This window comes from Toxorhynchites rutilus, chromosome 2 (assembly GCF_029784135.1).
Source record: "Toxorhynchites rutilus septentrionalis strain SRP chromosome 2, ASM2978413v1, whole genome shotgun sequence".
In the NCBI taxonomy this organism is placed as follows: domain Eukaryota; kingdom Metazoa; phylum Arthropoda; class Insecta; order Diptera; family Culicidae; genus Toxorhynchites; species Toxorhynchites rutilus.
In genome coordinates this window covers 99188367-99214609 of record NC_073745.1, presented here as the reverse complement: position 1 = coordinate 99214609, position 26243 = coordinate 99188367, and the positions used below count along the sequence as shown (strand labels likewise).

The window sequence follows — 26243 nt, the reverse complement described above, 5'->3', positions numbered from 1 at the left end:
GTAAGACCACTGCTCAAGCAAAAAAAAAAAGAAAGTGACAAGAAAATGCCAAAAGTTGTTTAATAGTTTTTATTTTACTGTCTAACATTTTCAAAAGGATCGGTCTACTGGGCGAATTTCTACACCGTTTTTTCCGTGATGCAATTTGATGTGACACACCCTTTAAAAGCAATTGAAGATGTTTGATACATGATTAATTTTTGTTCTCGTGAAAATAATACACGAGATTTTTCATAACCACTCCATGAGAACGCAGAATAGAAACTGATGCTCTTGGATTGCATCACAGAAACACCTAGTGAAAGCAAACAATTAGCATTCCATACGAAAGCAGAACAGAAAAACTGAAAGAGGCTAGCCTGTCGACCCATCATGCATTATAAGTAAACCGCTGTGAAATCGACTCAAATCATATTTCAAGAAGTTAGCTACAGTGTCGGACAGGACAGTAAGACCACTGCTCAAGCAAAAAAAAAAAGAAAGTGACAAAACTTTGAGAAAAAATGAGGAAAACCCAGAACTTCAATCCATTTATAATAATTTATTTGCATTGTTCGAAGAAATTTATAACATTTGTAGTTGAAACAATAGTCATTTATTAAAAAATCCGTTCTAGGTATACTTAACAACTAAAACGACGCGACAAAAATTAAGACCGATTTAAAACAAAACATGGTAAAAACATAAAAACAAGAAAATTCATACCGTGAAAAGCCTCTAGGGTTAGAACTTGATCGTGTAACCTTTGTTACGTGTCACTTCACCCACCCGGTTCGCCATGGATTCCACCAGGTGATTTTTTAAAATGTCTTCGCATGGTACGAAAAAATGTCTTCAAATTTCTTCACATGGTACGGAAAAATGTCTTCAAATGTCTTCACAATCGTATCGGATGAATCTAAAATTCATAACTTTTGAGCAAAGTTTAATAGCTAATTCAATGTTTAATTAAATTGGTATTGTTATACAGCGCATTTTTTTTTAATTATTTAATTTTAGGTTTTGATGTTTATTTCGATAAATGTGAACATAGAATATATTGCGTAACTGCGAACTAAATTTTATGAGTTTAGTAATGATAATCCATTGTTCATTTTAGCGTTGAAGTTTTGGTTGTAACTCGAACCATATCCAAAACTAATTATTGAAACGATATTTAACCGGAAAACCGTCGATGTGTGAAGTGGCCGATTGAAAGAAGGTTAATCTATTGTATAATATAGGCCCAAAATAATAAAAAAAAATACAATGTCACAATCATTCGAATTTTGAGCGCAAATGAACTAATGTTTCTAGGGGCAATATGCATTCAGACCGCTGGAAGTTCTCTAGAATTTGAAGTAAAAGCCGCTTTGTTGTTTAATTCATTCTATATGCATGTGGATTTTCTGCTTGAAAAAGTTTGAAAACAGCAAGTTAATAACCCCGAGACAAAAGTCTCCGTTGATTACTAAGTACAAAAGTCAACAAGTGACAATGATAAAAAAGCGAACAAAAGACAAAGCCCTACTTCTTTTGACGATATTTTCGGCCAATAGTTAGAATTTCATGGAAATAATATCACTCAAAAACCCACATATGCTATCATACTGAAATGTCTTCACATATTTCATATTGTCTTCAAAATGTCTTCACAAATCAAATGTCTTCAAAGTAGGTCAAATGTCTTCAAAATGAAGAAATGTCTTCAAACCTGGCATACCTGTACTACATCAGGAGGAAGCGATTCGGGCAGTCACAGCGTACAGACGTGTGTTTAGTGATCCCCGATTTTTTATATTAATCGTTCATCAGCTAATCGAATACTTTTCAGCAGTTTGTTATTCGATACGATTCGAATCAAATAATCGATTAATCGATTAATCGTCACACTGAGACAAATAATTAGTTAGACTAATATTTCTCATTTGCTAGAAAGCCATTTTGAATCAAAGAAGTGTTCATTCCGCCTGATAATCAATTATTATCTTGTACGCTCTCCTGAACTCGTAAACGAAGCTCAACTCGCATTGACTGAATTGAGTTTCGCTTACGAGTTTAGGGGATCGTCAAAGATCCCTTGATTTTCAGGATAAAACTGCAGCGGCCGTTTGTTTTTTTTGGATCGATTAATCGACGTAAATTATTCGTTCGCTTCGATTATTGGTTGCGCAGTATTCGTTTGATTAATAATCGATTTCCGTAGGAAGTATTCGATTAATCGAACGATTATCGGGGATCACAACGTGTGTTTCGATCGCTCCGTTAATCTTGTGCTAGGTAGTGAGCTAGAGAGGGAGGTGCGCAATTGATTTCGTTTTCAGATAGACGTTCTTTTAGAAAGTTGGATTCAAGCCAAAAAAAGAAAGACTTTCGAAAAACAAAGATTTATTGAGATCCGAAGTTTTCGAAACCAAATTGTGTAGGGAAAGAAGCCATAGCCCAGTCAACCCAGTTAGCTCATCCGCGTATGTGTTGGTGAAAACCTTCAATTTAATTGAATTCGGTTTGGTTCGGTTCGTGAGAGGTTGAATTTAATGCTCCTTTTTGCTTGTGTCGTATTTCCTTCTCTCGCTCTATAGTACATAGAGAGAATGTGTGTGTTTGTAATAATCCGTAAATTTCGGAGCGGTATTCAGTTGTAGTGGTATAATCACCGACAAAAGAAGCGGTCCCATTGAGGCATCGTTAAGCAACACAGACAAGTTCTTGTTAACTTTCATTTAATTTTTTTCGCTGATGTTTGTCGGGCTCTGTTCTCCAATACGAATGCAGACGTTGCTCGCGGTGCTAGCATCATAGATAGAGATACTTTCTCCCCAGCGTGAGAGAGAGAGAGAGAGAGAGAGAAGAGGCGTTATTGAGAATAGCAGCTCGTTGTCAAAACCGCAGAAGACAATCTATAATTTACACTCATTTTTGTCACTTACTTCTGAGATTTTGTATTCGCGGTTTTTTTTTGCTAATCGGGCCTTTCAAACTGGCATTAGTTACTGAACTGCATGTTATTATAAGTGTTTAAAACTGAACAAATATTCGAATGAAGATTGCATTGCTCGGTACGAGGAAACTACTCAAGCGTTTTTAAATTTTTATTTCCATTGAATTTTTGTTGTGTTGAGAATGATATTTTGATTGAATTTTCTATTTATCCTTGGCTCTCGGTTTTGGCTAGGGCATGAACATTTTTTAATTAACTTGAAATAGTTTTTCTAATGTGTGTGTATATGTTTTTGTAAGATATTAATATGAATATTATCGTTTTCATTGGAGAGTGCCTCATTACGAGCGTCGTTTCGCGGTGAGGGCGAGATGATTTATATGCATGGTTATATACACTTCATCTCGTTTTCATCATAAGGTGATGTTCGTGATCAGGCTCAGAGTAGTTGTGATGATTAACGGAACATATCGCCGGATCGGTTGGCCTTGGAGGAGTTTTCTCGGTTATCTTGTCAGGTTTCCCACTATTGAATCTACGCCAACGCCATGAAAAGTACATACGATGAATACTAGAATATATTAATGTAATATATTATATAAAATTTATCAGTTTTACAGGTTTTCCTTCTCAGGATACCTAAAGATAATCTCTGCCACGTGTTGTAACACATGAGATTTTCGGATTTTTGTTTTGTCGGAAGTCAATTGTTCGCATTTACAAAATCACATCACTTACCGCAGTGAATCCTGATTTTTCTTAACCATACCCACTAACAACTATCCCTTCTATGATAAACGCTAGGGAACCACGCTATAGAGGCGACCCTTCTGACCTTCGGGCGGCGAATATTATACTAACATTCCTTCCCTTCCCCTGGTGATTGTAAGGACGTGGCCGGCGTCGTTATTGACCATTTAAAGCTCGAATCACCGAAAATTGCACAACGAGAATGATTTGTTAGTCCCAAGCGTCACTCTGTGTTTTTTGTGCAATTTGGTTGGTTCAGGTCAATCACGGCGAGCAGCTACGAATTGTACAGTCAACCTAAGCTCAAGCTCAAGTTCTATTGGAACATACAGAACAATGCTCTTTACATCTTCAGAGTGCCGCAATATATGGAGTTTTCATTAATCCTTTTCTCAAGCATGGATGACTACTTTTGTTTATGCTGAGTACCGTTATCTATTATTCATAGTAGCACCGTTTTGGTTCGTGAACAAGTTCACAAGACATTAAAGACATTGTCGCATAAAATATATAATTAGTATACTTCTTTGTTGTGGTGGCTGAGAGCAGACAAACGGTTAATACAGATTTCGATACAAATTTTTTGAGAAAAAACATAGATAAAAAGATTTTTTGAGACCAAAAACACAGATTTTATGGTTCCCGGAATAAATCGCCACAGAAAACGACTGCAACAGAAACCACCGCTTATAAAATGTGTAGTAGGCTATAAATATTGTGGCGCGGTATTGTATTTCAAAACAAGAATTAACCGGGCAAACGTATCGCCCCAGGCAAACGTAACGCCCCGGGCAGACGTATACCGTCCGACGCTCGCTAGAGCTCGGTCGGACATTGCTAAAGGATCGTATCCTATGTTTCAAACTAACCGGGCAATCAGTGGATCCCAGGTTTGCGTGCGAGACACCGCCGCTTCCGACGGCGGGTCGGCGGTGGACTCGGATTGCGTCATCTTGGCGGCATGGGCCGCCTCGATTCCTTATCCTCGCCAAATGGGGACTTCGTCCCCATTACATTGTCCTCAGAATAAATTTCGAAAAACGAGAACAAGAGAATAAATTTATAATAGAAATGTGAGGCACATGATGTTTTTCCCGCGCCAAATATTTCTAGCCTACTACACTTTTTCTAAGCGGTTGTTTCTGTTGCAGTTGTTTACTGTGGCGATTTATTCCGGTCACCAGATTTTATTATGGTACTATCCCACAGTTGCTGCTTGTTCTTCGACAACTCCGTGTACACCGACCTTTTCATGATCTCCCATAGGTTCTCTATAGGGTTCAGGTCCGGTGACAGCGCTGGTCACTCCATGACGTCGACTTTGTTGTCCTGGAACCACTCTTTGACGTCTTGGCGTTGTACTTCGAATCGTTATCCTCCATGAACTGCCATTTCAGGGGCACCCCACTCGGCGTGTGGCATCATAACATCCCTTAAGATTTGGGCGTAGAGGTACTGATCCATGATCTTTCTACCCAGTACAGGGAACCAACCCCGTAACAGAAGAAGCACCCCCCACACCATAATGTTCCCACAGTATATTTTGCCACTGCTTTTCCTTCTCCGGTCTGACCCAATCGAAGTGGTCTTTCACGAACTTCAACCGCACCTTCAGATGATTCGGCGTCGGCATCTGGACCTTCCGGGGGCTCTTACCGCTTAGCCCCTGCTCCACCACCTGCCGCTAAACTGTCCAAGAACTCACGGACCAGATCTGTTCGTCCGAACCTTTTTGGATACCTTGAAGGGATCTTTCTTGGAGGCTCGCTTTATGGAAGAGTCATCCTTCGCGGTCGTTTTCCTTGGGCGTCCAGTCGTTTCGGATTTTTTTGCGGTCGTGGAGGGCATTAAACACGAAGGTTTTGGGTTGACTCAAGTACTCTGCGATTTCGCGTTGGCTGCTGCCTGTCTTGGGCATTGTGCGGATGACCATCCACTGTGTTTCCATGTTTCGAGAATTGAAACCTCACATACTTTTTTTTGCATGATAATTACTCACCAGGATCCGAAAAACACAAAACACCACCGAGAAACGATCAATTTTCTTCTAAATCAATCGAAACAATACTCGAAACAGTCGGAACGAGGAACTGGTCCTAAATTTTGTCGCATCATTTTGTCTGTTAAGTATGCTTAAAACGCACGTTTTTAACACAAACCTACCACGGCGGGGTCAAATGACCCCTTTTGAAATTTTGACAAAACGGCTTTATAAACAAGATTATCGCATCGTCATGTACCTTTACAGGAAACTTCGATATAACGTACCCTCGTTATAACGTACCCTCGATATAACGTCACTCGGTATAACGTACATTTTACCTCGATATAACGTACACATTATCGAAGGCCAAAAAAATAATTTTTTAAATTTTTTTTCTGAAAGAACAATAAATTATCTGTATTTTGATACTAAAGCTTGTGTTGTAACTTTAACCAATCCCGAAATACAACTGTTTTGTGATTCCGGATTCTAAATGAATCACACTTCAATCAACAGAACGAAGGGAAACATCATGAGAAAAGTTGGTTTCGTTTTCTTATTGGTTTTATTCATCAACCTTACTCAAACAGCAACACAATAGAGTAGTATAAGCTACGTTGCAGAGTTCTTTATTATGCTTCGATATAACGTATATCGAAGTTACCCTGTACTACTTTTCTAAAAAAATACATCAGTGTGTTTTTCAATATTTATTCTTACCACATTGTGTTTTTTATATTTTCCCACTTCGGAATTTGAATATAGATTTAGAGAATAAATATTCGTGTGTTAGCTTCCAGATCACTAATTGTTATGACCCTAATTTATTATTTATTTTCCGATACTTTTCATCGTTAATTCGCATAACGGCTTATGGGTTTGCTCATTTTACCGAGCGCATTAGGAATATCGATAAGTATGCGGTACGCTACAGTATTAAATAGTATATGTTTCGCTTTACATTACAAAGTATATGACATTTGAAAGATGGGTCATGGTAGTCATATGTTCGAAACATACTGTTGAATTCACTATGAATATGAAGTGTCGGACAGAATATCGGTAGGTTTAGTGTTAATGAATGACTATTGTTTTAACTACAGATGTTATAAAATTCTTCGAACAATGCAAATTAAAAATTTCAAATAGATTGACGCACTTGATTGGATTATTTTTTCTCGATGTTTTGTCACTTTCTTTTTTTGTCTGAGCAGTAATGTTCGTAATGTTTTGTCCGACACTTCATATTCATAGTGAACTCAACAGTATGTTTCGAAGCAGGTTTTCAGCTATTGCTATCGCCGAAGGCCGAGGACATAGTAAACGCGGTGCGGTGCGATGCAATGCGACGCGATTAATTGGAGCTCATCGCGTGCTATGAATTAGTGATCGCTTAAGATCGCGCGTTTTTTTAATGTTTCAATCCACTCCATTCTACATGTAAACAACTCAGCACAAAGGTACCAGATATGATAACATGTCTTCATTTTGTAAACAATTGAATTGTGGGATATTTAATTTAGTAATAAATTGTATGCATGTGAATTTTTTTTTCAAAAAAGCTTCAACCGAACGTACATGAAACATGAAACATTTTTCTCAGTGCCATTTGGTTACTTTTTCTCAGTGCCATTTGGTTACTGTTTCTCAAGTGTTTAAGTGCTTTAAGGTCGTTTTCATGTGAACATTGTAAATGGAATGTTCTTAACGTAATATCTTGTTTGTGATAACTCATTGCAATAAATATGGTGGTTGTCATAATATGCATTATGTAAATTAGAAGAATGTAATATAATGCATCGTACATAAACATAAATGAACATAATAATTTAACAACTCAATCTTTATTTTCGTTCGATGTGTTTGATGGTGAATATATTTATGGAAATCGTCTGGCAACCATCACTTGCGTTCGTTCGCGGCAAAACATTCCACACAGAGTTTCGCCGCATTGGAATCGCGTTCGCATCGCGTTTACTATGTCAGGTCAGGGAGGTTTGCATTTGATTTCCGCATTCGTGAACTAAAGAGCTTGCCGGCGCCCGTGCCCGCATTGCATCGCGTTCACTATGTCCTCGGCCAAAGTGTTATTAGCGTTCAAAACCTTGCACTCCAATGGACACGCTCTCGTCTTCGAAACTTTGAAGTTACATCCCGGTACAGAAATGAAAAACGTCGTCCTACTTGAAAACTTGTCCAAAAGATGCTTTTTTGGCAAGTAAATGACGGGCCTGATCACGTCGCAGCGTCCAGGAAATACACGAAGGATACTGTGCAGAATTTGATGGGAGGGGTCAAATCCAAGATACGATAGTTCTACAGTAATCAGCGATTTGCGTGAATAATTCATACTACTGTCTGTCTGTGATAAACACCGTTTAACGGACGCTGTGCATATCATCATTCCATGCAGTTCAAATATTTTAATCCATTGTTATGATTTTTTCATTGCAGTTCAAGAAATCGATATATGCTGTCCCCGACAAGCCCGAAGACATTGGTGCAAACCACGAACTATGGTATGGGCTATTCCAATCGGCTCTACTGGGCTCGAAACCATTCCTGAACATAGATGTGTCCCATAAGGCATTCCCATCGGGTGGTAAGATCCTTGATATTATTCGCAACATAACCAGATCGAACACCGTAGACAGGCTCGCCGATTGGCAGGAGAGAGAGGTGCACGATTATCTGAAGGGCATGGAATTGTCCTACAATGGTCCGGATGGTGTGGACAAAATATTCAAATATAACTCGCTGAAGAAGCCAGCCAATCAGCAAACCTTCAAGCTCGAGGACGGCTCCGTTCAAACTATTGAACAATACTTCCAAAAGAAAGGTAAACGTCTGCAATATCCGAATCTACCGGTTATGCACGTTGGAAGCCGTGTGCGTAATATAATGCTGCCAATGGAACTGTGCAGTGTCCCTCGTGGCCAAGCATTGACCAAAAAGCATCCAGATTCGTGCACGCAGATGATCATCAGACGCTCGGCCACCGACACGGCTACGAGAAAGGCGAAAATTATGAACCTGTTCAACCAGATTGGTTACAATCAGGCACCGACTATCCAGGAATTCGGTGTGAATGTAGGAAATGCATTCGAGGTTGTGGATGGCAGGATTATCGATCCACCGGATATAGTTTACCGTAATAACAAGAGAATCAAACCGTTCAGAGGAACCTGGCGGGCCGATAATTGTAATTTCGTCGTGCCAAGCACTGCCGTTACGAATCGTCAGCTCAAGTGGACCGTTTTGAATTTGGATTTCAGAACAAAACCCGATGCCATCGAGGGTTTCGGAAGGTCTATCTACGAGATGTCCCAGAAGCAGGGTGTCCTGCTATCGCCATTCTCGATGAGAGACAACTTTACCGAGCCCCGAGACATGAGAACCTGCATTCGCGACCTCGACAACATTTTGACTGATTTGAAGAAGAAACAAATGGATTTGGTCATCGTGATACTTCCGGCTCCAGGCCGAGATGGCGATGTGTATGCGAAGGTGAAGCAAAAGGCCGAACTTTTTACCGGTCTGCTGACACAGTGTATAAAGGGGGAAACACTCTTTAGGAAACGGGGCGATATGAGCACAATTAGCAATATCTGGCTTAAGGTATGTATGTCATCGAATGATACATGTTCAATAACTCAAATTACGACAGTACAGTCATACCTCGATATAAGGTAACCTCGATATAACGTAACTTTTTAACACGTAAAAATAAACATTACAGACATAGTTTTTGAAGTATAAATTATATATATGCCTTCAACCTGATATTCTTGGGCGGTCTTTCCACTTGGTATCATTATGGAATATTTTTAACTTTTAGTATAACTTTGAGCATGTTGCAATAACACAATTCAGAAGAATTTCCATTTGGAGATAAAATAAGTCAAACATAGAAACTATAAAACAAACATTGATACTAGAGATAAAATAAATATCCGGCCTATCCGGCCAATATTTGCTATGCGGCTGGATAATGGATGTTGGAAAAAACCACGATTTCTCATAACATAAATAACGGGCGGCGCCAGTGGTTGTGTGGTTAGCGTAACAGCCTCACAATCCGATCGCTCTGGGTTCCCAGCTGGTGTAGTTGAGATTTTCTGAGGCGAAAAATCTCTGTTTACGTCTTCTTTCGGAAGGAAAGTAAAAGATGTTGGCCCGGCTCATGAGTTGTTGAGTCTGATAGTTAGGAACAGGTGTAGTCGCCTCCCTGATGTCGGTGATTGACACTGAAGTGGCGGAAATAGGCCGACAAAAATAAGCAAAGATAAAAAAACAGCATAAATCATAACAAAATAACTCATTAGCTAGCTAGCATAGCATAGCATAGCAAAACCATTAATTCATAATTAAATATTAGGTTTGATTACTGAAATGCCAGATTTTTTTTAATTAAATTAATATTTACTCATAATATTAATTTATGAAGAGTACTCAAAATTACCCAGTGGTTATTATTATGATGAATAAACAATAAATTTTCAGAAGTTGATGATTACAACCGATTACGCTTTGCTTCGTAAACCAGGCCAACTTCAGAGAACAGTCTTCGCTGTAATACTACTGCAGGGATCTGAAAGATAAACTCTAGCAATCCTTGCCCTCGATTGACTGCTTAGATTTTAATGACCACCAAATTCAGAATCGATCGCGAACGTGATTCACATTTCGTCGATTTCGTTAGCAACGGGATTTTTTTCCTGAACGCTACTCTTATTTTCATTTGCCACTTAGTTGAAATAGTCCTGAAAGTTGTGTCGTGAGTTTCGTGTAAGAGGTTTGATTCTTCAGTTTCGTCTCTTTTGTTTCATTTACAGGCCTAGAAGACTGTTTCTCTCAGAAGATTCGTCGCAAGATATTTTATGTACTCCATTAAATATGCCAGCAAGACTGTTTACGTTTCAAGAACTCCTAAATAGTCTGACTCGATCCTCGGGTCTAAAAAGGTTACAATTAAGTAATTCAGATTTTCTCCTAAGTAGTTGAATCCTTATCAGGAAAAAAACCCTGTTGAAGATTACTTGTAGAAAACTTGAATCTCTATTAAAGGATATCTACGGAAACGGGAAATTTATCCATAGTTCATTATTTTTATGTAAAATGTGATTATTTCTTCTAAAATGTATTCCTTTATTCGCCTCATGCTCAAATGCAGTGTGATCCAGTTTCGTATTCACAAATGAAAATAAAAATCAATATCCGACTGCCGGATATCCGGCTACCAGGCCTCGATGTTATCCGGTATCCGGTCAAACTACTATCCGTTTCATCACTAATTAATACCAATTTCACTTAAATTTTTTCAGATCTTTTCCTCTACTTAAAATTGATCATGTTTGTCTACGAAAATTATTTTAAATGGGCATAAGAAAGGTTTATAAATACTGCTGGGTGATAGAAAATGAGTTTTTGCGCAACTCGATATAACGTAACGAGAAAAAAAAGTTGCCTTATATCGAGGTATAAATGTATTATATTTTGATCTACATTCGGTATCTCGATCTGGAAACAATTTTTCGGCAATACTTTTAGTTTTTTTTTGTTGAATTGATAACATTTTTACATGTATTTAATACATATCGTTTCGTAAACACGTTTTTTGCCTGGCCTATCTTTTAGTTCACACACACAATATTTCATTATAACGTCAATAGATGGGATACCTTTAGAATAGTTATCAAATCGACCAATGAAAAGCGATAAGCGTATAGTACAGCGGTACTCCATCTTTTTTTCATAGGGGCCACAAACAATTTTTTCAGACCATGGTGCCACGGGCTGAAAAAAAATACTGTTGATTGTTTGCTGCACTGAAACTGAAATACTGATCTTCTTGAATATCCAAATTGTTTCTCAGTATCTCTTAGAAGTGAAGGCAATCTGGCGTAATAGTAACTTCCATACGTCTCACGCAGAGATCACGAGTTCAATTTTCACTCCCGACATTCTTCCAAAAATGGAAGTAAAAGTGACGAACCAGCCGAAATGTGTTGAAAGTCACTATAATAGAGAGAGGAAAAAGTATCCCTTAGCAAAATTACATCTCCAACGCAGAACGAAGCATCTCAGTAGACGCCGAACGAGAACAGAAAATCCGAACCGAAACTATTGTGTAGTGGTGTCAGAGGTGAAAGCCATAGTATAGAAACAAATTTCTATCTTCAGTATTCCACCGGAGAACACAACTCTCAACGTTGAAAAATGTCTTACTTTCAACCCGGAAAAAAATAATTGAAATTTCGAAAATTGAATCAACGATTGAATAAAATAACAAATAAATCATTAATGATTTATCAGACATCCAGCGAGCGACCGCACGGCAGCAAGGCTTCCTAAATAGTATTTTTCAAGGCCGAGTTCTTTAGTTTAGTTTTTCAAATTGGTTTTTTTTTCAATGCAAGAAGCGAATCATCCGAGAAGGCTTGAAGCCTCTATAATTCACAATTACATCATTACACCAATAAAATTGCGTTTTTTTGTAGACGCAGCTGAAAATGGTTGTTTCATGATTCATTCTTGAACAAAATACGTATAGGGTAATTTCGATATAACATACATTTCAAAATTGTACATTGTATCGAATCGTACTTTATATCGAAGCATGATAAAGAACTCAGAAACGTAACTTATCTCACATTATTGTGTTGCTGTTTGGGTAAAGTTAATGAATAAATTCAACTAGCGGACTAAGCCAGCCTTTCTCATGATGTTTCCCTTCGTAATGTTGATTAAAGTTTGATTCATTTAGACTCCGAAATCACAAATTTCGGATTGGTTAAAGATACAAAATATATTTTAGTATCAACACACAGATAATTTATTGTTCTTTGAAAAAAAAAATATTCAAAAAATTGTTCCTTTACACTTTGAAAATGTGTACGTTATATCGAAGTTCCCCTGTACTTAGAACAATACACGTATTCTTTTTTATAGATTTTTTTGTTTGCTTCTTTTCTATCACTCTAATGAAGTGATTAAACATACCAGTTTGCCCAACCAACAAAGAGATATTAACGCTCAATACTTTGATCTTCAAACAAAAAGCTCGCGTTTCAGAAATGACACTAACATTTTAATGCAGATTCAGATATGTTAAGAAGCAGGAATACAGAGGCACTCTTTACCAGACGACATGCAAATCGATGCGGTGCCTCCTTCGAACAAAATTCCCCCATACTGCGCGATATCTATGTTTCATTCTTCCTTATGGCGGGTTTACATTAGGGAGATCTATAGCTATAGATGGATTTATTCACGTGAAAATAGGTGTAAACGGGTGAGAATAAATATGATACACTTATTCGAGGTATATATAACTTGAATAAATTCAGCATATGTAAACGCTTGTGAATTTCTCACTGGTGAGAAATCACTAAAGTTGGATGCAGTTCTACTTTAGGTGAATAAATTCACCGAAAATATGAATATATTCATTATAGAAGTTCACGCTAGTGTAAACGGTTGATGCGATTTCTATAAATCTCATCATATTTCTTCACATGAATATATCACTGGTCTAAACCCACCCTTAGAATCGACCAAAACTTTGACTTAATATCGAGCTGAGTGTGACATTAGCATTGAGAAAGATTGCTGTCTGATAGTTGAAGCAAGACGACTTGAATGATGATGATGATTATGATGTTTTAAATTATAGTGGCTTTAAAATTCATCAGTTAATTCGCTTGTTATCTCGAATGAAACCAATTTGGAAAAGTAAATTAACACTAAACTTACCACGAGGAGTCAAATGACCCTTTTTCAACTTTTAGTCAAAATTTTCTTGCAAATGATATTGTCCCAACATCGTTTGCCTACACTTCTTTTCCTAAAACATACATCGAATGTGTTTTTCAGTGTTTACTCCTCTCTTGTTATTTTTTTTACTGAGAAATATATGTAATCTGCCCTAACTACCACAACGGGTCATTTAACTTTTGCAAACCTTTATATGATATCAGAATGATTTGTATGAGTGGTTGTGATACAAAACCATTGCATTACACATTTTTGACGTAGGACTACGTCTTATATTAAGGGTGCCAAATCAGAACACAGGTCGCGTTTTTATGTAATAAAGTTAGCGTTAATAACTATTTTTGCTGCGAACGGATTTTAACGATTTGCATACCAATCGAATCGGAATTTTTCCAAGATTTGTTTGATATGCTATACATTACATTCTCATAGTCTGTACATGGTTTAAATTGATGAAAATTGGAAGAATTCCCATTTCCCCATACATTTGTACTGTCCATTTGTGTGCTTTCCCGAATAGTGCTGTCAATAACGGCAAATTATGCAGCCGCTAGAATAGAAACAACGAAGAGGCATAGCGAAAATAGAATATTTGCGAAGTAAACTCCACCCATGCATAGTAAGTAAGCTGTCGCTAGCGTATAAGTATTGCATCTCCTCTGAGGAGAATTCTCGCAATCTTTGTGTACCCGAAACAACAAAGGTCGTTATTATGCTCGTTGTGGTTTGTATGTTTCCCCTCGAGCTGTGAACGCTAGCGAATATTTCACTTGAAGTGCATCTGGCATTGCAATTACACTACCATCCAACCCATGGCAAAGCAGGCGAAAAAAGAGAAGGATGCAAATGTTTATAGGTCGTTTCTAGCCATCAGTGTTTGGCTTTGTGTGTGTTGCTTGTTTTCGTTACACGAAACTTAGAACTTGTTCATTTCCTGTTCATGTGAATAGCACACCTTCGATACTTTTAGTTGCCATTCGTATATGCTCTCGTGCGCATCGGCTCTGTTCTGATGCAACAAGCTTGTAGCTTTGACGTTTTTGACCGAGAGTCGAGAAACGATTTTTCATAAACGGTCATTCTCGCGATGTTTCATTTTTATCGCTGCAACAGTGTGCATCTGTTAGACGCGTGTTTGATGCTTGTTGAATGACGGTGCAAGGAAGATGCATCTTATTAAATACGCAGTGCAATGCGTGCATTGATATAAAGAAACAAATTGCGACATATGACCAATTAGTGTATTGTTCTTACAAAGGCAAGAAAGAATCGTTGCTTCTCGAAATGATTCTACAAAACCACGCAAGCCATTAAACCTTTTCAGGGTCCCCGGAACTTTTTACTGAAGAGTTATTTATAAAATGCTGATTATCCAAGCGAGCTAACAGCAACCATTCCAACCTACAGTTCTATTTTGCGTATCAAAAATTGTAATTTCAATATTTTGCTAATATTTGTTATCCCAAAATATCGAAATATACAGGAGAAATGTGCTACGTTACGTGTCTCAACAAAACTTGATAATTCGAGTAATTGTTCACTAACTATTTATAACGGGTCACTTGACCCGTTGTGGTAGGAATAGGTATACACGAAACATCGGTAGGTTTAGTGTTAAACACTCGGCATTGAGAAAGATAATTTCGAAAGCCTCGCTGCTGTCTGGTCGCTAGACGACTGATGAATTGTAAATACTGTAATTTGAAATCGCGAATGGCTTGTTTATACTCACTGAATATAATACAGTGGAGCTAAGATTGCAATATTTTCTCTATCCACATTGTCTGAAGAACGAATGTTGTATTTACATTTCGAGAGACCGATTTAGGCTCACCTGATTAGCAATGATATTTAAATATTGTATTTCGGCACGGTTACATGATAGGAAAATGTGTTTTCTTTCAGTTTTCGTTAATTTTTATGATAACCGTAATGTACAACGTACCGAAATAAAAATTTGAGAGTTTCCGATTCAATTCGAATGTAAACCAACAAAAGCCGTTCGGAGCAAAACTAATTATCAACGATAAAACTATTTTATAAAAAAACATGACTTGTTTTCTGATTTGGCACTATTACTGAAATACATACAGTGACTCAAACTCGAAATCGTAACCCACCATGCAAATTTTTTCACAGATTTCACAAAGATATTTTTATTCGAATGAAAATTTCCTCCTAAGTTTGTCGGTGAAAAGTGATTATTTATACGCAGTCTTCAGAATGCAACCCAGTGCTGATGCGCAACAAGATTTTTGCACCCAGTTGAGCTCTCACCCCTTGTGTACACATGCGCTCTGGCGAATGAGCACGCTCCGAAACACAGATGAACTGTTTGGTTGTCAGCGCCGATTTTGCGCCCAGTTTTACGCTGAATTCTGCGCCGGGTTGCCCTCTATACCGCAATGGCCAGGAATCCAGTACAGTTGTACTGAGCGCAGCTGACTTAATTGCCGTAAAAGGGAAATGCATTCCCAGACAAATTTTGAAGAGCATTTAAAAACATTTACAGCTTAAAGGGCCACTTGACTGTCTGAGAATATGCAGATGTTAGCATATTTCCTTTTGAGGCAGACATTTAAACAATCTGTTATTGCAGCTATTTCTGCCTGAAAAACTGTTGGCCAGTGAAATGTACGAACACTAGGGGTATATTTCTTCCGTATAAATAAATACGTCCACTCAGTTTAAGATACAAATCACAAGAGAGCGACTCCGGCCGACGTTTATTCATACGACCCAAACCGATCAACTCAACTTATCGTTCTCTTTCTCTCAATACACACATTTCGTTTAGTGCAACTCTGATAGGGTTCTAATCATTTTCCCGATCATCACAATCCTTCCTCCTTTAGATTATACATTGGTAATACATTTCGAAACTAAAGGTACATCTAAATAAACAAATGAACACTGAACAAGCTATTATGATCGAGATATACAACCTCTACTTAAATAATTTAGAATTTCAAATATTCGACAATAAAATAAACTTTTCATTATTCTATATAATCAGCAATCGTAAATTCTCAATCATTTCTAAATTATTCGATAAATTCACATTTTTATTTTGTACTTAAGATTCCTCGAACTGCCAACACTGCTTTCATCCTCACATTATTCTTCCTGATCCTTCTGTAGCCTTCCCCAGGACCCAATGATAGCTCACCGTTGCATTCATCGCTACTGGGACGACTGTTGATTGTGGTTTTCCTAATCATCCTAATCATCTTTTCGCGAATAACTTCGCGTTTCAATCGGGCTAGTTCTTGAAACTTTCGGTTGTCTATACTCGATGTCCTTCTTGGCTGCGTTTTCTTCGTCTGGGAATCCCATGAATTCTTCCTCAAAGTCTACCGATTCTCTTCTCCTTTTTTCTCGTTGTTTCGACACTTGGAATGTGGACCTAGACCGTCGCGGCTCCACAATCTTCAGTTGATTCCGGTGGGCATTGCAGTTGTGCCTGCCAAAAGAAATTTCAAAAACATTAGTTGAAACTCTTTTGACATATTTCGCCTCCACCCATTTCTCAACAGCAAGCTTGTCATTATTTTTATACCAAATTCTATCCCCTAGCGTCAGATTGAGAAATGGATCATAAGAGGGCGTACTAATAAATTTTGAATTATTTTCCTTCCTTTCAGGTACATTTCTGCCTGAAGATTTTTCTAGATCGAGAGAATTTTTATAGCCTCGTCTAGGGTGTAAAAGGTCCACTAAACCCTTTGGCTTAAAGCTCAACAATTTCTCTGATGGAAACCTCTCATCAGATACGGAACAAGTATTTCTATAATTAGCTAAAAAATAAGTAACTACTCTTACCATCCGCTCCGCCTGCCCGTTGCTACTAGGGTTATACGGAGGACTTTTCAAAACTTTTATCCCCTGACGCTCCATGAAGGTAATAAAACGGCCCGAATTGAAAGGTGGACCCCCGTCTGTAACCAGTACATCTGGTAGTCCAAATCTAGCGAAGATGGATGTGAATTTCTTGAGAACCTTATTTGCATCCGTTCCCCTTCTCATTATTTCAACTTCAAGCCATTTCGTGAAACTATCTACGACTAACAAATAAGTTTTGGATTCGAAGAAAAAGAAATCAGCGTGGATGCGGCTAAATGGACGCTTTGTCGGAATCCAAGATGTGCTACAAACTGGCTTAGGAATAACAGACATTTTTATACATGGTTCACAATGCTTAACAAATTGTTCTATGTCCTTGTTTAATTCAAACCAAAATATAGATCGTCGAGCCGTTTGTTTCATTTTCACAACGCCATTGTGGTTCGCATGAAGTAATTTCAAAATATCGTTTCTAAGGGAAACCGGGATAAATACTCGATCTTGATATAGAATGCAACCTTCAATTACCTCCAGATCATAACGTAACGAAAATACGTGGTGCCATGCTTTATCTATTTTCACAGGCCAGCCTCTTTCTATGTATTCAATCACTTTTGAAGTAAAAAGGTCTTTTTTGCTTTCTTTTGCAATCAAAAAGTAGTCCCACGGGAAATCGTTAAAGAAATTTATACTTTTTATGCAGCCACTATCTAGTTTCTTGGGAACGCTGTCGTCCAGCGGAAACCTTGAGCAGAAATCTGCATTTCCCATTCTGGATGAAGGTCTGTAGTGTATGTCAAATTCACATATAGACATTTCCATTACATATCTTTGTAACCTTGTCACACATAGCTGATGTTTACCATCTTTGCCAAAGATCCCCAAAAGAGGCTTGTGATCTGTATATATAGTAAACTTTTGACCGAAGAGATATTTGTGAAACTTTTTCACAGTGCATACAAGCGCCAATGCTTCTAAATGCAGAATGGGGTAAGTTTTTTGTGCGGTATTCAGAGAAAAGGACGCAAAGCTAATGGGCTTTTCTTTCCCATCGACAATATGTGCTATGACTCCCCCTAGTCCATAGCTACAAGCGTCAGATACGACAACAATAGGCTTAGCGGGATCGTAAAATTCAAGAAAGTTTGCATTTAGAAGGGCTGTTTTACTTTCCTTAAACGCTTGTTGACATTTATCGTTCCAAACCAATTTTGTATCTTTGCGTAATAAGGCATATAAACAACTTAATTTAGCTGACAAGTGTGGAACAAATCTTCCGTAGAAATTAATTAATCCTAAAAATGCTTTGAGTTCCGTAGTGTCTGTAGCAATCTTGGCTCTTTCAATAGTTAATAATTTCTCTGGAGATGGAAGAAGTCCTTCTTCTGTGACTAAATGTCCAAGATAAGTTAGAGAATTGACAAAAAATTTGCATTTTTTGAAATTTACTTTCAAATTAGCTTTTTGCAATCTACCAAGTACCAGATACAAATTTGACAAACATTCCTCTTTGGTTTCTCCCGCAATCAGTACATCATCCAAATAACAACGGATATGCTTCAAATCTATTAAAATTTGGTCCATGACTTTTTGAAATATGGCCGCACTTGATGAAGCCCCCTGCGGTAGTCGATTATAAGTGTAAAGTCCCTTTATTGTATTGATTACAACAAATTTCTTTGATCGTTCTGATAATTTAAGCTGGGTGTACGCCCCCGCCAGATCAAGGCAACAAAACCATTTGCAACCTGCTAATGACGCAAATATATCTTGTGCTAGCGGTAGCGGATATGTGTTGGGAATTATTTGTTTGTTAATTGAGACTTTACAATCTATCACCATTCTTATATCGTTATCTTTTTTAGGTACAATAACAATAGGGGACGCCCACTCACTAACCTGAATCGGTGAAATAATATTCTGTTTTTCAAGAGAATCCAGATGCGCAACAACCTGTTCCCTCAATTTAAATGGCACGTCGTACGCTTTTCGAAATATGGGTCTATCCTCTTTTAAGACTAGGTCAGCCTCAAATCCTGTTATAGGATTAGAAAAATCACCGTCAAAAACATTGGGAAAACGAGATTTTATATCCGATTCTATGTTACCCGTGTCATGCTTTGGCTCTGAATTCTGTTTAACATCCTTGACTATTGTGTTGATGCCCAAGTTGTTTCCAAAGTTAGATCTCCAAGTAGGGTAGAAAATGTCCAACCAATTTCTGCCAAACAAAGGGGTAAACCGCCTGGAGCAGTCAAGAATGATTAAGGTAACTTGATGTTGAACCTGATAAGCTACCACCTTCACCAATATTTCACCAAAAATAGATAGTTGCTGACCATCTACTACAACCAACCGACTGCTGCATTTCGAAGCCTCGATGTGATTGAAATATGTTCTGTACGTTGTCAGACTGATTACCGTGACCGCCGCACCGCAATCTATTTCCATATCTAGCGCAATCCCTTCTACCAACACATTCACGAGACATGGTTTGCTGAAACGAGTACTTCCTATCATCATGCAAAGATAGTCATCATCTTCATCCTCTGAATCCTTTATCTGCAAGCGTTTGAAATCATAGCTATTGATTTCAACCGGTGCTTCTTCCACGAAATTTACATTTCTACTATTATTCAATTTGTAACAGTCGCGTTTCACATGTCCTCTCAATTTGCAAAAATTGCAAATCACGTTTTGATGGGGGTTAACCTGACTATCTCTACGGCGATCTGAAAAGCTTGTTCCCGGTTGATCTGTATACGAATAGCGATCTCGTTGGCGATAGTCATAACGATGATTGTTGTACCGTCCGCGCTCATGGTCCCTACTCGAGCTTCTACTTCTACTTCGGAAACGCCTGCCATAGTTTCGCGATCTTTGCCTACCATCTCTGTCCGTATCCCTCCATTGGGTCTGATGCCCTAACCGATATTTCACCGAATTTACCGCTCTTGACTCTTGATTTCGTTCTTCCATTTCTTTCGCACGGCACTTCGCTAACTCCGTCCTAATCACTATCTGCTCAACCTCCTCCAACTTCATGTCATCTCTCATGAGTAATTTATGCTTTAAGTCCTGATCTCTCAATCCAAAAATTATTTTATCTTTAACGGCCTCGTCTTTATGTGCACCAAATCCACAGTGGGTGGCAAGTAATTTTAATGCTAATACATAGTTTTCTGCAGCCTCATCAACACCCTGCACACGCGCATGAAACTTATACCTGTGCATCATATTGGGTTGCACTTTGTCTAGTCTTTCTCCTAACTTAAGAATCATGTCATTGTAATCAATTTTCTCAATGTCTTCTCCAGGGTAAATAAGCTCAATCTCGTCAAAAATGACAGTTCCACTAAGCGCTATGAAAAGATTTTTCTTGTTTGTTTCTGAAATATTGTTTAACTGATAAAGAACGTTCATCCGCTTCATATAGCTAGCAAAACTAGCACCACGTACGTAGTGGTCAACACTCCCAATAAAAGCAGACATGCTGACGGAAAATATTCCAAAATGTAAACAACCAAACGAGAAAAAATGAATAAAACGACTTACTAGATATGCTGCTTCTTACTCTCTCTTGTTTTATGCTCGCAATGCAGTGATCACCAGATGCCTCACCAGAGATAACCTTGCCAAAGAAAAGTATTCGTCGCTGACGCTCGTCTCACCAATGCCCAGCTCACTAACCTTGGCTCCCTCGTTGTCGATACAAACTTGCTTCTCTTGAGATATGCTCACTATCACTGACAGCTGCTCAAAATTATACTTTACTCTCAACTGCCTCTCAGCTGAACACTGTTCACTTCACACCGATCCGCGTTAGCGTTGTCTGTATTGGCTGCCTTGCCAGTTTCACTCACGCTCGCATCGAAGCTGAGGTACTGAGTTACTGAATGCTTCCAGTCAAAAGAAATAAAAGCTCTCCACTCCTGCGCCGATAAAATGGCGGACTAAGCGAGACACATAAATTTGCAATGGCGTTTCACCGACCACGCTACAGAGTACACTTAGCGTAATACTTTTTTCCCTTAGGTTTTCACGAATCTTTCCACTTGGAACAATTTTCCGTGCCAGCTACTCGAATTTCCTTTCAAGAGCACACTTAGCAACCAAACCGTACCAAGAATAACGAACTGCCAATTAAACCTATGGCTACGCTACACGGCCTTTACCGCACGCTTCCCACGGCCGCAGCGAAGAAAAATATTTCTTTTTTTTTCTATTTCACTTACTACAGTATCACTTTTCCGTTTAAATAATTGCTTCTCAACCCGTCGCCACTTGAAATGTACGAACACTAGGGGTATATTTCTTCCGTATAAATAAATACGTCCACTCAGTTTAAGATACAAATCACAAGAGAGCGACTCCGGCCGACGTTTATTCATACGACCCAAACCGATCAACTCAACTTATCGTTCTCTTTCTCTCAATACACACATTTCGTTTAGTGCAACTCTGATAGGGTTCTAATCATTTTCCCGATCATCACAGCCAGTTTCCCATAGCCACAAAGATTTTTGTTCTGGGACCTTACACTCCGGCACCTGTTCTGATTCCCATTTTCGACCCATCAGTGTAGAACATGATTGAACCATTACGAACGTTAGGACCACCTTCATCTCATACTGAACGAGAATGTTCGATCACTCTGTATGGAATTTTTTTTTTTTTTTTTTATCTGTATTATAGTGATTTTCAACTCATTTGGCTGGTTCGTCACTTTTTACTTCCATTTTTGGAAGAATGTCGGGAGTGAGAATTGAACTCGTGACCTTTAGCGTGAGAGGCATGGATGTTACCACTACGCCAGATCGCCTCCACTCTGTATGGAATGTCATAATTAGTCCTAGGTTCCATCCAATCACCGTTCATCTTTGAGGCTGGTCCAACGGGTTAGAGATTCAGGATGCTCAAGTGACCAGTTTTGTCCCCATCTAGTATTTTTTCCCATCTTTTAAGCTTTAGAGCACCAGGTGAAGGATAGCCTCCAATGCCTTTGAAGGAGTGCTTCGCATTTCTTTAGTAATTGCAACGCATGCTAGTAGTTGGAGTTTGTTTAGCTTTTTTTGTACCCAGTCTCCTCAGTCTTTGGCCACCATACAAGTGAGGCATAGGTTATCCTAGGCCGCACAATTGCATTGTAGACCCACATAACCATTTCTTTTTCTTAACCATTATCTGTCCAGTTGAAAGATATTATCGGCAAAAGGAGGGCCTATGCGAACAAATGTTCATTGAAACGATTGAATGTCCGCATAAATAGACGCAAGCGTTTTCCAAATGGAAAACGTATGTTATAATCCGCAAAACCACCTAGGCCCTATTTTTGCCGATCATATCCTTCAACTGGACAGATCATTTCATCGGAAATTTGCATGGCCAAAAAACAACAGAAATGCGTTTTCCCAACACTAATGGTGTTGTCGATTACGTCTCCTATGCAATCATGGGCAGTGTAGCGTTAGTATTTACATTTCCGATAATAGTCAAAACATCTTCGACGGTAGTTTCAGTTGTTATCGGATAAAATCAAAAAGGTTTGGAAGAAATTTAGTGAAATGTCTGGAAAAGATGCTCTTGATTTGTTGCGAGTCTACAATAGTACTTTTTTCCTGAATACTCTGGGTATGATAAAAACAGCAAGTTCATGTTTTTTCATTGAATTTGTAAAGGCAATCTGCAACGTTGGTAATTTTAGCAACATGATGTACCGATGTCACGATCAATCGCCTAAAGATGGTGGAGTGACTTACACCAACGGTATGAGTAAATGCTGAGTATGTGGAAAAATTCGATGTCGAATCCGAGGAGTTATAATGCTAAGAACCAATACTATTTTAATTTTAGTACTGATCTGATTGTTTTATTATCTACTTGAAGATTCAAATGCAGAAATTTTGGTAATTATAGCATTTAAAAACACAATTGCTTCTCTTTGTTCATCGTAGTGCAATGTACAGAAAATAGTAATTATATGAGCAGTGTTTTAATGGTTTCTTATATTCATCTATTAGGAAACACTAAGTAATAAGACACTATCGTGACAGGCATGTTTGGGCTCTACAAAGAATGTGATTCAAATGTAGATTTAGCCTTATAGCACATAACACTTATAATTGTTGATTTTCAAACGATGTACGGAAGCTGTATGGAACTACGTCTGTTATGCGGACAAACAGTGATTTTTCGAAAACGTTGTTTCAAAATTGCTCAAATGTTTTCGAACAAAAAATGTTTGTTTGCATGTTGAGCAAACGTATTACAATGCGTAGAATGCAAAACGGCGAAAAAGTCGATTTTGTTCATTTTGTCGCTTACGTCTCCTATACAAACATGGGCAGTATAGGACTGAATTGACCTTGCTGATTATTGAATCTAAGTGCACATTCCAGTAGTTTAGCATCTAGGATAACATCTAGATATTTCACTGAAGCGCTGCTTTTTATTTCCTCTCTCCAAGAAGTATAGACTGCAGATGCTGGTTTTTGTCTTTTTGGTGAAAGGAATAATTGTTGCATCTGCATTCTGCTCGATAATACGTCGTCGAACTTGCCGCGTGTCATTATGACAAGATCATCGGCAAAGCCCACAACTTCGAGTCTTTTTACCTCTAAACTTATCAGAAGGTCGTCAACTACAAGTGACCAAAGGAGAGGTGAAAGCACGACTCCTTGTGGGCAACCCTTTTTTGCAATCACAGAATTAGAGGGGATTCGTCTATGTGTGAGCATGCCCTGAATCCATTCAACTATACAGTTATCGAAATGTCTTCTTCTCATAGCTTTTGCCAATGATAGATAAGAAGCATCATCAAAGGCACGTGCGATGTCAAGAAACGCGCATAGTACGATTTGCCTGATTGGTAGGCAATCTAATTGGTCTGAATGCCTTTGGGAGTGATTTGTCATATTTCCCCGCTTTTGGAATGAAAATTACTTCAACAAGTCTCCATATCGAAGGAATGTGCTCTAGTATCAGACCTTAGGACTTACTGCAATATTTGCAAAATTAAAACCCTGTTTTTGTTTTCCTCAAAACAATAAATTAAACTTGTACAGAATTTATTTGAGTTTGAAATTATAAAATGGTCCAGGCGGGCCAACCAAGAGAGCCCGGTGGGTTGAGTACAGCTGGTATAGTACATAAATATCTAAATATTGAATCTTCCTCACAGATAAACGCCAAAACCAACGGTTCCAACCATATGGTTGCCCCTCTACGTGATCTACCGCTTGTCCGCAAGAAAATCATGTATATCGGAGCGGACGTAACGCATCCGTCCCCTGAGCAGACCAACATCCCTAGCGTGGTCGGTGTGGCTGCGTCGTATGATCTGCATGGCTTCCGCTATAATTGCTGCTATCGACTGCAGAACCCTAAAGATGAAACCATCCGAGATCTGCAGAATATCGTCAGCAAGGAGTTGAAACAATACCTTCAACAAAACAATGCCGCACCGGATCTGATTATGTACTACCGAGATGGCGTGTCCGAGGGACAATTTCCGGAAATTATGAACATCGAGTTGAGGGCTATACAAGCGGCAGCAGCTACCCTGAAACCAGGATACAGACCGAACGTGACTTTCATAGTGGTACAGAAGCGTCACCACGCTCGCTTCTTCCCCACCAAGACCACCCCAACCGAGGGCAAGAACAACAACGTTCCACCTGGAACAATAGTGGATCGTTATATCACGGCACCAAACCAGTACCAGTTTTTCTTGGTATCACATGCCGCAGTTCAAGGGGTTGCCAAACCGACCAAATATTGCGTGTTGTACGATGACGAGAAGTGTGATCCTGACCAACTGCAGGCGTTGACATACAATTTGTGCCATTTGTTCGCCCGTTGCAATCGTTCCGTATCGTATCCGGCTCCAACATATTATGCCCATCTGGCGGCCTACAGAGGAAGGGTGTACATAAAGGAGTGAGTATTCAAAAATATCAAAAGAACGTGGAATGGGTTGTCATTAATGTTTGTTCTTCATTTCCAGTCGCCCTCTCAATATGGAAAATCTCGTGGACGAGTATAGACGGCTGCAGATCAAATCTGAAATCATCGATGGACATCCAATGTTCTTCGTTTAAGATTTAAGAGAAAGAGAAAATTGTTATATTTATTCAGTTTAAAAGGCTATTTTATGATGCAGCGATATATTCTTGTGCGATATTTTTCGACCGGTAATAATGGTCCTAGAACAGCACCAAATGATAAAACTATCGAGTGTTGTGAGTGCATATACATTCTGAATAGTCGAATGATTTATCGGATTCTTTTATGTATATCACGTATTATATCATAATAGCCTCTGTCGATTTGACGCTGCATTGTAAAATACTCTTAGTGTGATTTTTTTTCAAACAATACTTTGGCAGCCTTTCTCAAAATGATGTTGCTTATACAACAATGAAGTGAATTTATATTTAATCACAAAAAAACAATAAAATTTTATAAAAAAGCTTTTAAGTGTGTCCAGAGAGACATCCTTAAATCGACCAATTATCTGTTTATGTCGATATAGAGAACTCATAACTCAACCTATGGGTGGTTTATACCTAAGGGTGGGTTTAGACTAGGGATATATTCATGTGAAGAAATATGATGAGATTTATAGAAATCGCATCAACTGTTTACACTAGCGTGAACTTCTATAATGAATATATTCATATCTTCGGTGAATTTATTCACCTGAAGTAGAACTGCATCTAACTTTAGTGATTTCTCACCAGTGAGAAATTCACAAGCGTTTACATATGCTGAACTTATTCAAGTTATATATACCTCGAATAAGTGTATCATATTTATTCTCACCCGTTTACACCTATTTTCACGTGAATAAATCCATCTATAGCTATAGATCTCCCTAATGTAAACCCGCCATAAGGAATGAGAAAATTCTGTTCTTTTTTTTAATTCTTTATATTTTAGATTTTCAGCCTCCTGGGCTGGTTCGTCTCA

General features: G+C 38.4%; 1 protein-coding gene across 1 annotated transcript in view; it reads left to right on the top strand.

Annotated features, from left to right (window-relative positions):
- The window catches only part of LOC129764537 (protein argonaute-2), a 64918-nt gene extending 39134 nt beyond the window's left edge, over positions 1 to 25784 (top strand). The window contains exons 8-10 of the mRNA XM_055763721.1: positions 8109 to 9272; positions 24454 to 25211; positions 25279 to 25784. Coding sequence (XP_055619696.1) covers positions 8109 to 9272; positions 24454 to 25211; positions 25279 to 25372 — 2016 coding nt within the window. The 3' untranslated portion in view covers positions 25373 to 25784. The remainder of the gene's footprint in view (positions 1 to 8108; positions 9273 to 24453; positions 25212 to 25278) is intronic.
- The last annotated feature ends 459 nt before the right edge of the window (positions 25785 to 26243 follow it).